This window comes from Capra hircus, unplaced genomic scaffold (genome assembly GCF_001704415.2).
Source record: "Capra hircus breed San Clemente unplaced genomic scaffold, ASM170441v1, whole genome shotgun sequence".
Taxonomy (NCBI): domain Eukaryota; kingdom Metazoa; phylum Chordata; class Mammalia; order Artiodactyla; family Bovidae; genus Capra; species Capra hircus.
The window spans coordinates 28,014-41,350 of record NW_017189796.1 but is presented as its reverse complement, the minus strand read 5'-3'; the positions used below and the strand labels follow the sequence as shown (position 1 = coordinate 41,350).

Sequence of the window (13,337 nt, the reverse complement as noted above, 5' to 3'; positions counted from 1 at the left end):
TGTGTTCACTTTTCTTTCCTATTTTTAATGGATGATTTGTTTTTTACTGTTCTATATTCTACTGCATCATCTGTCTAGAGCGAGGGAAAGAGCTTGAGTTATTTCAAGGGACTGGCTCGCATGAGTGTGGGGCTGGTGAGTCCACAGTCTGCAGGGCGGGCTGCAGGCTGGGGAACCAGAGACGAGTTGGCGCTGCAGCTTGAGTCTGAAGGCCGCCCGCTGGCAGACTCCACCTTCTTGAGGGTCAGACTTTTGTTCTGCTCTGGCCTTCAACGGGTCAGGTGTGGCCCACTCACACCATTTCCTCAAAGGCCACTATTTCCATGTGAATCTCATCCCCCAAACGCTCTCTCAGAAACACCTAGAACAGTGTCTGACCACACATCTGGGCACCACGGCCCAGTCGAGGTGACATGAAACCCACGCGCACAGCGTGAAGATCCTGGCAGGGCTGCCACTTGCGCCAAGTGGGCGCCCAACTCTGGGCTTAGCTTGGGCTGCAGTGCCACGCTGTCAGCTCACCGGGCGAGCCACGGCTTTTCGCCGGAGCCTGCCCCTTCTGGGACCTCAGCTGACGGTCTGCAGCCGCCCTGCACGGGGGCACACACTCTCCCGGCTCCCGTTGTGCAGCGGGCCTGGAACAGCCCCGGTGAGACCACAGGTGCATGTGTCTCCCTAGAGACATCGCTTCCTCAGCAGCGAGTGCTTGCCAATTTGTGGTCCATCTCTGGTTGATTCCATGTGCCATGTCTTGGTTCATTTGGGCAATTTCGTCCAGTTTCACACTTTTAAAAAAATTTTGGTGGAAATGAGGCACTTACATCCTCACCCGTCACTTCTGCAAGCCCCACTGGCTCCATGTATTCTGCGGGCCTGTCCTCAGGCACATAGGCAGCCACAGGTGTGTCTTCCCAGTGAACTGGCCCTTTCAGCAGCACGAGATGCCCCGCTCTGTCTCGGACACTCCTTGTCTCCAAGTGTATTCTACCTCATGTTCATGTGACCACTCCAGCCTCGCTACACTCACTGTTTCCATGGTATATCTTTTCTCTGCTCATTTACTCCCAACCAATGTACCTGACTGCAGCCATGAAATTAAAAGATGCTTACCCCTTGAAAGAAAAGTTATGACCAACCTAGATAGTATATTCAAAAGCAGAGACATTACTTTGCCGACTAAGGTCCGTCTAGTCAAGGCTATGGTTTTTCCTGTGGTCATGTATGGATGTGAGAGTTGGACTGTGAAAAGGCTGAGTGCCGAAGAATTGATGCTTTTGAACTGTGGTGTTGGAGAAGACTCTTGAGAGTCCCTTGGACTGCAAGGAGATCCAACCAGTCCATTCTGAAGGAGATCAGCCCTGGGATTTCTTTGGAAGGAATGATGCTAAAGCTGAAACTCCAGTACTTTGGCCACCTCATGCGGAGTTGACTCATTGGAAAAGACTCTGATGCTGGGAGGGATTGGGGGCAGGAGGAGAAGGGGACGACCGAGGATGAGAGGGCTGGATGGCGTCACGGACTCGATGGACGTGAGTCTGAGTGAACTCCGGGAGATGGTGATGGACAGGGAGGCCTGGCGTGCTGCGATTCATGGGGTCGCAGGGTTGACACGACTGAGCGACCGAAAAAGAACGAGACACTGGGGCAGGTGCGGATGCTCAGGCAGCGTAGACAATCCTAACACCCTCGTGCTTCCATAAGCGGGCTTCTTCCACCCCAAATGAAAGTAGAGCCAACGACCTTGTAAAATCGGCGAGCCCTGTGAAGGCGCTCCTGGGCGCCCAGCGCTCCCTGCAGGCTCAGGCCCTCTGCCGCGCGCGTTTGGGGGCGTCTGAGCACCGTGGGCGTGAGCGGCTGCCACGCCTGGGGCCGGAACTCTTCTGCCGCGGCCGCAGTGCTCGGGGGGAACTCTGAGGCCTGCGCCCCCGCGGCCCCGCGCGCCCGGAAGAAGCGGGGCATTGTGGGAGGGGCGCGCGTTTCGGCGGGTTCCGTTAAAATGGCGCCCTTCTTGCCGGCGCTGCCCGCGGGGCCTTAGCCGGTGGGGGAGCCGGGAGCCCGCGGGGCCGGGGCGGGCAGCCCCGGGCGAGGATGGCGACCCCGGACCAGAAGTCGCCCAACGTCCTGCTGCAGAGCCTGTGCTGCCGGATCCTGGGCAGGAGCGAAGGTAGCGGGGCTGCGGGCGGCTGCGAGGCGCCCCCGGGCCCTCAGGGTCGGGGCGGCCGCGGGAGGGGCCGGGCCGGGCTGAGTCACGGCGGCCCCGGGCGCGCGCGGCGCCTCCGGCCGCGGGCGAGGAGCGGGCCCCGGGGGACGCGGGCGAGGAGCGGGCCCCCGCGGGGCGCGCCGTGCGGTCCCGGGCCCGCGGGGCGTCGCTGCCCGTCGTCTCGGCGCGCGCGGCGGCAGGGGGCGGCGGGGCGGCCTTGCGAGGGCGCTCCGGGCGCTGGCGGCAGCGTTGTCGTCCCCTAGGCACCACGGTGCGGGCAAGAGTCTGCAGGTTTCCCCCAAGCACCACGGTGCGGGCAGGAGTCTGCAGGTTTCCCCCAAGCACCACGGTGCGGGCAAGAGTCTGCAGGTTTCCCCCAAGCACCACGGTGCGGGCAGGAGTCTGCAGGTTTCCCCCAAGCACCACGGTGCGGGCAGGAGTCTGCAGGTTTCCCCCAAGCACCACGGTGCGGGCAGGAGTCTGCAGGTTTCCCCAAGCACCACGGTGCGGGCAGGAGTCTGCAGGTTTCCCCCAAGCACCACGGTGCGGGCAGGAGTCTGCAGGTTTCCCCCAAGCACCACGGTGCGGGCAGGAGTCTGCAGGTTTCCCCCAAGCACCACGGTGCGGGCAGGAGTCTGCAGGTTTCCCCCAAGCACCACGGTGCGGGCAAGAGTCTGCAGGTTTCCCCCAAGCACCACGGTGCGGGCAAGAGTCTGCAGGTTTCCCCCAAGCACCACGGTGCGGGCAAGAGTCTGCAGGTTTCCCCCAAGCACCACGGTGCGGGCAGGAGAGTCTGCAGGTTTCCCCCAAGCACCACGGTGCGGGCAAGAGTCTGCAGGTTTCCCCCAAGCACCACGGTGCGGGCAGGAGTCTGCAGGTTTCCCCCAAGCACCACGGTGCGGGCAAGAGTCTGCAGGTTTCCCCCAACCACCACGGTGCGGGCAGGAGTCTGCAGGTTTCCCCCAAGCACCACGGTGCGGGCAGAAGAGTCTGCAGGTTTCCCCCAAGCACCACGGTGCGGGCAAGAGTCTGCAGGTTTTGCAGGAAGACTTGGAGCTACACTGAGGCGGTGGGACGGCCCCTGTGCTCCCGCGCAGCCTGCCTGGCGAAAGATGGCTGTTTCGGTTCAGCCCGTGAAGTGGCCCTGGCTCCACGCGGGTCTCGCTCCAGTGTCCGCTCGGGTCCTCTGAGAAGCCTGGGCTTCCCCCACCTGCAGGCTCTGGGCGAGGTGCCGGTGGCGCAAAGCGGGAGACAGGGCCTCCTGCTTCCTGCTGACCGTGCAGGGGAGCCGGCAGAATCAGCGCGCTCACAGTGTTGAGCCGTGGCGTGTCTGCGGAAAAAGCGCGCGGGGCAGGTGGCTGTGGAGGGAACGCAGACCCGAGTGCAGACAGCGGGGTCCTCGGCACCCCGGGGCCAAGGTCTTGAGGCGGGTGGGGGGCCTGGCTGTCTTCGTCGTTTGCCTCCAGCGCTTCCTGCGCTCCGAGTTGCCTTTCTGATTTGACATCCGGATCTTCCAGACCTGAGAATACCCGTAGACGCCAGGGAACTGAACTTGGTGGTCAGGACTCAGGCGTGTTTCATTGGGGTTTGCTTTAAAGCAGCCGGCCCTCAGTTGGCCTCGAGTGAAGCGGCACGGTCCTGAGTTACCGTGGTCACAGCTGGACTCTCTGAAGACGTTCACGGTGCCCATCGTGTTTCTCAGAATACTTTTTTTTAACATTTGAGGATCCTGTCGATTGACTTAGCTTCACCCATTCTAGGAGGCTGAAAAACTTCTTTTCAGAAAGTTGTGCACCACCCTCCCATTTAGAATTTTGTCTAAATTAAGAGTAAACAGGCTCCTGTACACCTTAAACTTACAGAGTGATACATGTCAGTTACATTTCTACAAAATTAGAAGGAAAAAAAAGTAAATAACTTATGAGATCCTCTCATAATAAAATGTAAAATTCACTAAAATGATGCTCTCTTTCCTCTGTTGTGGACAACTAGGATTGCCAAACAACTGTATTCACGTTTCCAAATTATGCTTCTGTTCGCTGAAGAATTTATAAGTCTTTAATAGCGTCCCTTGTTCTGCTTTCTTCTGCCTTATGAGTAAAGCAGCAGTGCTAATTGCTGCCTTCACAGTGTTTGAGATTTTAAAGGAATTTCATTAGTCGGTGTTCTGTTTGTTCACTAACTAGAAACTACTTCATTTTCTAGTGATGTTACAAACAACTGGCCTTATGCTTTTATGATTTGTTGCTTTTCTAAGACTATGAGATTGAAGCTATAGACACTTGTTACTTTTTATGTGAACTTCATGTGAATTACTTTTTCATAAAGTATTTTTAAAAATGTGTAGTTGTACTCAACAGACCTTCAGAAACCAAGCCCTGAGCTCTAATGGTGCTTGATGTTTTTATAAAGTTAGTGTAACCATTATTGCCCACCTTTTCCTGCTTGTAACACTTGTGGGTTTGCTGGAAACACCCAGTGCCAGCCAGTGACAGGGGAGGTCTCAGCACCCCTGAGCTTCCCCTGGAGAACATTTTACTTATTATGACATCTTTGGATAGTATTTCTGTCTTTGGAAACATTGTCCTTGACGTTACGCTTCACCTCTGCCAGAGGCAACATTCCTTTCCTTACTTTGTAGCCCTGTTTCTAGTCGGAGATTAAGGAGAAGCGCAGGAGTTTCTGTTAGGTTGAGTGTTTCACGCAAATGCTTAGGTGGGGCTACAGTCCCTTGCACAGTGCGGCCGGACGATGACCTGACCTGGAAGCCCTGTGTGAGGGTCGCGGGAGCCCCCGTGCGGGCAGGGATGGGCCGCAAGTGGTGTTGCTGTGGGTTTTGTGATTTTTGAAGATGGTGAAGAGCTCTCGATAAAGTTCCAAATAAAGAATAGTCTTACTCTTGGGGAAATGAATGTCTATTAGATATACATTAAAACTTGTCATGTATTATTAAAATGTTCACTAAATGTTAATTAATGGGTATGTTACTTTTTAAAGGTTTAGGCTTCACTTGAGAATTGTACTTAATGGGCTCGTTGTTATTTTAAATGAATTAGTATTTAAGTAGTCTTGGTTTACATTTCTAATACAGTATAGATAGATGTGACCCCATAAAGAAAAACTCCCAGGGGCCTCAGTCTTAGACGTGTAAAAGGGACTTAAGACCAGGAAGCTTGAGAACCACCAACCTAGAGCAGTGTTTTGGTTTTGTTCTTGAGTGTTGCTTTTCAGCTGGCTGTGTGGTCAGAGTGGCCTGTGACCCCTGAGAAGCTGATGCGCCGCTGCTGCTCTGGGGAGAGGAGCTGGTGGCCAGACAGTGGCGGAGGGGCGGCCTCCCCGCGTCCGCCGGTGGCCTTTCCACCGCGAACCCTCTCATTGTGGCGCTGGCTCCCAGCGAGTCCGTGCGCCCCGTCTGCTGAGACCGTGGTGTCTGGCACACGGGCCTTCTGACCTGCATCTGGGCTGGGGATTGGTTTAAGAAAAAGCTGATGGATTTTCCAAGTATTTTATCATTAGCAGGAAAGACAGACTGGAAGTGTGGCTGGTGGACAGACGGAAACTGCAGCGTGGCTGCAGAGGTGGGAGGGACATGAGAGACTCATGGACACGTGGAGAGGGTGAGGAGATGGGGGTGTGCTTTTGGCCGGAGAAAATTCAGACGCTTGTGAAACTCTTAGAGTGGGGATTTTTGTCTGACGTCCCTGAGCATGCTGTTAATGGACTGTTGTTTGCAGAGCTCAGGATCCTGGCAGTCTAAAAATAATTTTTAACTAAAATAGTTACACAGCTCTCTTTTTAAATATGTGATTTCAGTGACCTTTTTAATATTTATAAAATTAAAGTATTCTTGTGTAGGAAAATGTTTGCGTGTGGAGCAGCATGAGGAAGAAGATCCCCCTCGAGCCCCGTGAGCCCACGGGAGCACTCCGTGTTCCTCCCTTTGGCTCTTCCCTCCACGTGTCTCACCGTGTTAGTACCAGCGTCGTGCGTGCCGGTGTCCGAGGAAGACGCCGTGCGTGTGTGTGTGTGTGTGCATGTGTGTGTGCGTGCGTGCGTGCGTGCGCGCTGCTGTGGGGAGCGGGGCAGCGGTCTGGGAGCTGGGGGGAGGTCAAGGATCTCAGTGGGCCTAAGCGGGTCCTCGCTGGTGCTGTGAGCTGGGCTCTGCTCAGACTGCCGTGCCTGGCGGGGCGTTTGCTCCAGGGGCAGGAGGAGCAGGCGCCTGCTCCTCAGGATGCTGCGACGGGCTGGAGGCTGTGGCGTGGTCGCGGAGGGACATGCTGGGAGAAGCCGGGTCAGCAGGTGAGGGAGAGAGCAAATGAGCCAAGACGGCGGTGGCCAGGCCCTCTCGCCCCGCGTGCCGTAGGTCCGTGCTCGTGTGGCAGCCGGGATGCCTCACAGCACTCCGCGTGCCGCTGTACCCGCTTGGTCAGCCGCAGAGAATGCAGCGGGCCTGCTGCGACGGCCGGGTGCCAGCCGGGGAGAGCGAGCCTGTCTGAAGTTCCCGCCGCTCCTTCGTCGTCTTCCAGCTTCCCCGCTCCCGCCTCCCCTCCTGGGTCCAACTGACAGTGAGACTCGGCCCACAGCAGGGTTTACTGATCCGCCTGGTTTCCTTTGCTCTCATAGCCTTATGCCTTCAATCTCCCTTTTCCTAAGTTTAGTGGGGCTTCTGAAGGGCGTGGCGACACGCATCTGTGTTTAAGCCGCCCTCTTTATCTGGAATGGCACATGTGGTCAAAAGTTACTGCCCCTGTTGGCAGCTTGTGGCCACTCCTGGTGTGTGTGTGTGTGTGCGCGCACACGTGAGTAAGCCCTGAGTACCGTGGTGTGTGTGTGTGCGTGCACACGTGTGAGTAAGCCCTGCTCCGCAGGTACCGTGGTGTGTGTGTGTGTGTGCGTGTACACGTGTGAGTAAGCCCTGAGTACCGTGGTGTGTGTGAATGTATGTGTGCGTGTGTAAGCCCTGCTCCGCAGGTACCGTGGTGTGTGTGTGTGTGTGTGTGTGTGTGTGTGTGTGTGCACGTGTGAGTAAGCCCTGCTCCGCAGGTACCGTGGTGTGTGTGTGTGTGCATGTGTGAGTAAGCCCTGCTCCGCAGGTACCGTGGTGTGGCTGGGACTTTGCCTGCTCCTTAGGATTATCTGTCCAGTTGGTTTTCTGGCTCCGAGCGGCTTCCAGGCTTGGTGGCCCGCCGCTGTCTTTGCCCATAAAACACTCCTTTTAGTCCTTCATCCTGTTGCTTGAGGCCCTTCGGTCCACTCCGGTAGGACCTGGGGCAGGTGGGAGGTGGCTGCCGAGCGCGCTGTCTTGAGGAAGCGGGAGCGTCAGGCGGTCACCGCTGAGCCTGATTGGCCGTAACTTGCACCCTCTGCTTACCTTCCAGCCGACGTGGCCCAGCAGTTCCAGTATGCCGTGCGCGTCATTGGCAGCAACTTCGCCCCAACTGTGGAAAGAGATGAGTTTCTGGTAGCTGAGAAAATCAAGAAGGAACGTACGTATTTTCCTTCAGCGTCACCTCGCGCTGCCTTGTTAGCCTTGTCGGAGCTTGAGAATGTGTATGTGCACCCACGTGTGTGTCTCTGTCTCTGCAGCTCTGTACATACATGGTAGCGTGGGGACGGCTCAGTTCTTTTACTAGAACAGGGGAGGGGGTTTTAAATACTGTTTCAACAGTGCAACTTGGGATAAGAATGTGAGGAAGATGAGAAGACTTGATATCACTTGCTGCCTCTTGTGATTCAGTTTTAATCCTACGCGCCTTTTGAGCGGGTAACCTAACGTGTTAACTTGGCAGTTAAACAGCCGTGTGAGTTGAGTACTGCGTCTGTTGATTGTCGCCATCCAGAACACCAGCGCTTCGGAGCTTCCTGTTGAATGTGTTCTGAGATGGTGCCGAAGCTCTCCTATGCCTTGTTGCCTTGGAGAAGAAGGCTGTCCGTGTGTTAGCGCCTGGTTAGGAATGGGTCTCTGCCTGTGTGTTCTCCGAGAGGTGTTGAGCACCGGGACCCCCTGTGAGAGCTGCTCCCGTCCTGGTCAGAGGGTCATCCTCTCTAGTCGCCAGGCCCCCTTTCCTCATAGCTCCCGGGCCTCAGGAGTGGGTCCCCGCCGCCCAGGACGCAGCCTTGGCCAGTGCGTCCCCCCTGCGGGCCTGGCTGTTGCAGGCGGTAGCGATGCCTCCTAGGAGGAGGCTCCCACGGCACAGTCTCTACCCGCCCCGGCTGTTGCGTTCTTAACTATAATAATATTGGCTGGCGTCTGCGTGGATGTCCTGTTTCAGAGCTGGGTGCTGTGGTAGCTGGGGGTGGGGTGAGGTCCTGGCTCATGAGCGGCTGGGCCTGGCGGGGGCTTGGTGAGCCTTGCAGGACTGAGGTGGTTCAGTTCTTGGGGTGTTCTAGCATGTAGGTGTATTGAGGTGGGGGTGGTAGGCCGTCTGTCCTGCTGTAAACCTGTACTTTCCCTTCTTGTCTGTAAAACTGAACCTGAGGCCGTTGTAGTGCCTTCTTGGTCTCTGATGCTTAGCACATTTTGGATCACTAGTGAGGACCCCAGTACTGGGTGTGTTCACAGACCGTTTGCTTTGCAGTCCACAGATCCAGGCCCCTGGTGGGCATGTTACATGTGCTGGGAGCAGCTAAAGATGGTCTGTCTTCAGAGTTAGAGGCCGGGCAGCCGTGCTCTCGAGGGGGTCCTGAGGGTCTGTTTTCAGGAAGGAAATTGTGACCGTGTGCAGATGGTTATTCTGCGTGCTCTCTGCGGTTTGAAGCGAGGCTTGCTGTGTAGACACAGGGCTCTTCCTCTGCCGGTTGCCCGCTGGTGCCCACAGCTGTTTGGGGCCCCTGCCCGAGTGCCCGACCCTGGCGAGGGCCCCGGCCTTCTCTGTCAGCTGACCAGCCTGGCGGCACTCGGCCTCACTGGCTCTTCACTACTGTTTATAGATGGAAATGATGGGGTTTTCAGAGATTCTGTTACTTCAGCTAAAGTTAACAGGAATTCTTTGGTTCCAGCCTGATTGTGTTCATGTTTTACAAATATCAGTGTTTTGACGACTTGATGAAACTCATGGAACAGAGTGACTGGTGGTTCTGACTCTTCGGCTCAGGAGCCCCTGCAGACGCCAGTTACCTGTGGCTGTGGGGAGAGTGTCGTAGGAGCGCGCGGTGTGTCACTAACACGCTCCTCTCCGGCCTTGCAGTGACCCGGCAGAGACGAGAGGCGGACGCGGCGCTGTTCTCAGAGCTCCACAGGAAGCTGCATTCGCAGGTACGTGCGGAGTCCGCGGGGCGGCTGCTCTGCACGGCCGCGCTCTGTCGCTTGGGGGTCCCGAGCGCGTCCGGCGCTGCCAGGCTCGGGCCCGCAGGCCCCTCTGCCCCGTCTCCTGTGCCCGCACGATGAGCGCGGCCTTGTTTGCGGACCGTTTTGGCTCCTCAGTGCGGTTGGGTGGACTTGGATTCATTGCTCTGAGTCTGTTTTTCCGCCTCTGATAATATACGTGAAGTTACGAAACAGGAACTGTTCCGTGTGGCCGTTTTTAGGCAGACAGTCTCAAACTGCTGCATCACTTGGTTTTCCTGAACTTTGCTCTGTTTTTAAAAGCAGCTCCGTCTCAGGAGTCATATCCCAAGGTGCTCATAGGCCTCACCAAGACTGCAGTGTGAGAGACCTGGGTTCGATCCCTGGGTTGGGAGGATCCCCTGGAGAAGGGAGCAGCTCACCCACTCCAGTTTTCTGGCCTGGAGACTCCCACGGACTGTATAGTCCATGGGGTTGCAGAGGGTCAGACACAGCTGAGCAGCTTTCACCTTCAGGACCCTGAACGGGAGATTGGTTGGTGACAGCTGTTGTGGCTGCTCACACTGGCCCTTCTGTGATCACACGTTGAGGCGGTTTGATTGGAACGGTTGCTTTTCCACAGTTCAGTTTGGAACCCTGAATGCTTATTCCTGAAGTAGTCATGTTTTAAACAGTAGCCAGCTTCCTGGGGCTCAGGGCGTGGCTGAAGGAGGATGGGAGGTGTCAGGGAGCCGTGCGCCCGCTGCTGCTTGTTGCTGAAACGTCTGGTTCTTGGCAGCTGCAGCTGCGGTCGCTGTTCCGTCCTCTCTCCTGCCCGTCAGGGCCTCTGATCAGCAGCGTGTCCGTGGAAACGAATGGGATCTCTGTGACAACCGTGCATGAACCCTGGGGGGACTGCTGACTTCTGACTGTTTCAGGACCTGGGTTTCCCAGGAATGCCTGATGCCAAGACCCACATCTTAGACTTTAGAACTATTTTCTTTTTGTCTAATATTCTTTTGTTATGGCCTAAGTCAGGCTTACGTGGGGGAGGCATTCACACACTTCATGATGGCACTGTTCTGAGAATCACTGTGTTTGGGAAGCCGGCTATTGAGAGGGTTGTTTCAGGGACGACATGCCATGTGTCGGGAATAGGGTAATCTGAAAGCTTGTGCGCTTCGGGCCTTGGGGTGAGCTTCCAGGGGTTGAAGGCTCCCAGGGGCTTGGGCTCTGAGCGCGCTCTCGCCTGCTGCTGGGGCACTGTGGCCGCGCCTGAAAGCGGGTGCGCTCGGGTGCCACGTCGCCGCGTTGCCGCGTGGGTTTTAGGATGCACTTCCATTTTGGGAAATCAGGGTAACTTAGGAGAGGGGACGGTGAAGCTGCGGGGTAGCACAGAGTTTTTCTTCTGACGTTTTCTTTCTCAACAGGGAGTTTTGAAAAATAAGTGGTCGATTCTCTACCTCTTGCTAAGCCTCAGTGAGGATCCGCGCAGGCAGCCCGGCAAGGTGAGGCTGTTTCACATCGCGGCGCCGCCCCAGGGCACGGTGTTGTGTCGGGATAGCTACGCCAAGTGCTGAGAGGAATTGGCTTCTGTACTCAAGAAAACAATGTTAGAAAAGCAAAAAGCTTGCTTTCTGGGCGGCCATGAGGGTCGAGGGTCTTTTCCCTTTACCTTTAAGGGCATTTTTAGTCATTGCGCTGTGTTCCCTTACGGTGTCTTTGAGAATCACGTACAGCATTGCTTCAGACACCACCTCTGGTCAGCAGAGCAGAGCTGCTGCTGCTCAGGTTTTTGCTGTGCACAGTTGCTGTGAGCCCGGCTTCACTGTTCTTTGAGTCAGAAGAGCTTTTAGGGTTTTCTTCTCAGATGCCACGATGAGCATTAATTACTGTTATATGCTGAAAAGCTCGTTGTCTGTGGGTTCAGGTTTTGACCCATGCAGTGTTTGAAGGTGCGATTGAGCAGCTGCCCGAGTCCCCGAGGGTCTGGTGTAATGAGGTACCCCACCCCAGAAGTCTGAGAGCTTAGGAGGTTGGAGAGCGTGCGCGAAGGAGTCAGATTTACCTTGAAAGCCACAGTCTTGAGTAATGAGCCTTCTTTCCTTATATAACAACGCCAGACTTTTAAAGCTATTTGAGTAACTATTTGATTTTTAGTTTGCTTAGCTTCTGAGTAAAGTGTTTAGTTATCAGACCATGTGGGAGTCTTGGGATTCAGAAAGCTTTCTAAAACTTTTATTGGCTCGAGCATACTTCAGAAATCGGCTGATTTATCGTTCACTGAGCTCAGCACATCTTTGAGCTTCGCAGGTGCTGCGCTTGCCCGCTTTTCTGTAAGTGGAGGGCTGGTGGCAGCTGTGCCTTGTCGGGTGGTGGTTGCCATTTCAAGTGGGAGGGCATTTAAGGTGTGCGTGTCGTTCTAGAGGCCTGCTGCTCTGCCCGCTCAGCAGACGGGCAGCGTGCGCAGGGCCCGCAGGCGCGCTGGGAAGGCGGACGCTCATGTGGCCTGCTCTGCTGCTTGCTTCCCAGAGCTGGTCTGGACTTTCTGAGGTCTGCCTGTGCCACTCCGGGCACAGAAACACAGCTGAAGAGAGACGGAGTGTGAGCTGTCTATTGGCTGGGGACTCGTGTGATTCTGTAGCTGCATTTGCAATGCGCTTATTTTCAGGTCTCCAGCTACGCCACGCTGTTCGCTCAGGCGCTACCACGCGATGCCCACTCCACGCCCTACTACTACGCCCGGCCTCAGACCCTGCCGCTGAACTACCAGGAGCGCAGCGCCCCGTCGGCCCAGAGCTCGGGCAGCCTGGGGAGCAGCGGCATCAGCAGCATCGGTGTGCACACCCTCAACGGCCCGCCCCCGCCGCCCCCGTCCCTGCTGCCGGGGTAAGCCGGCGCTCGCACGGGCCCTCCGCGGTGGGAGCGGCCTTGTTCTCAGTCCAGCATTCAGTCTTCAGAGCCTCGTGCGCGTCCGGGGTGTCTCGGCCCTGGGTCCGACGTGCTCTGGTGGGAGTCAGCTGTCTAAGCACACCCTCCGGGTCGCTCCCATCTGCGTTGACTGTTGGGTCAGCTGCCTCCTGACCTGGTAATGCAGCTGCTGCGGCAGGGCCGGCTCACGGGGAGGTGTGCGGTGCCTTGGTTGGTGGGAACTGGGAGTGGGCTGGCACAGCCGCCTTCAGACCGTGTTTCCCACGTGGGCGTGGCCCGGCGATGCTCCAGTCACTGGGAGTTACTGGAAGACAGAACGTGTGTCCAGACACGGGGATTACAAACAGAGCCTAGGACTTTCTAAAGACAGCACCATGTACCCCCAAATTTAATCTCAGACTCACATTCTGGCTGAAGGAGTCTGGCTGAAACACACTTTCTTATTTTCGCCTTTAATATAAGTAGTTGAAATAATTATTGTCATGATATTGAAAAAGCGTTTTAGAGAACCGTGAACTGAAGTGGTCGTTTAGACTTTCTGTTAAATTTGGAACTATACTCAAAACCATCGTTTGATCAGTGTCTCCCCTGCCGAGGGCGGGGTGGAGGGAGGGCTGTCTCCGGGTCCTCGTGGAATTCCCTGGTGGGCTGCCCGCGGGCGTCACTGAGTGCCGTCCTGACGGGGGTGGCCTCTCCCTGCGGTTGATGTTGCTGTGTGTGACGCTGGTTGCAGATCCCACTGTGTGCGTCAAGTGCTGTGAAGGCTGAGAGATAGACAGGGCAGGGGGCGGTGTCATCGGTTTTTACTCAGCAAACGTGGATGGGTTTCCAGGGTAAAATCAGCAGTGAACCCTAGAGTGCTCTGAGCTGGAAGTGTATGTGGGTGTTTGCAGGCAGAGCCGGGTCGGCCTGTGACAGTGCTGGGAGGGCTGTGCAGGAGGC

The 13,337-nt window shown here is 56.2% G+C and overlaps 1 protein-coding gene across 2 annotated transcripts in view; it reads left to right on the top strand.

Annotated features, from left to right (window-relative positions):
• The first annotated feature begins 1,961 nt into the window (after positions 1-1,961).
• TUBGCP3 (tubulin gamma complex associated protein 3) overlaps positions 1,962-13,337 on the top strand; it is a 33,889-nt gene continuing 22,513 nt past the window's right edge. For both annotated transcript variants that reach the window (XM_018044755.1, XM_018044754.1), the window contains exons 1-5: positions 1,962-2,164; positions 7,579-7,686; positions 9,388-9,455; positions 10,895-10,972; positions 12,136-12,353. In XM_018044755.1, the coding sequence (XP_017900244.1) occupies positions 2,089-2,164; positions 7,579-7,686; positions 9,388-9,455; positions 10,895-10,972; positions 12,136-12,353 (548 nt within the window). In that variant the 5' untranslated portion in view covers positions 1,962-2,088. The remainder of the gene's footprint in view (positions 2,165-7,578; positions 7,687-9,387; positions 9,456-10,894; positions 10,973-12,135; positions 12,354-13,337) is intronic.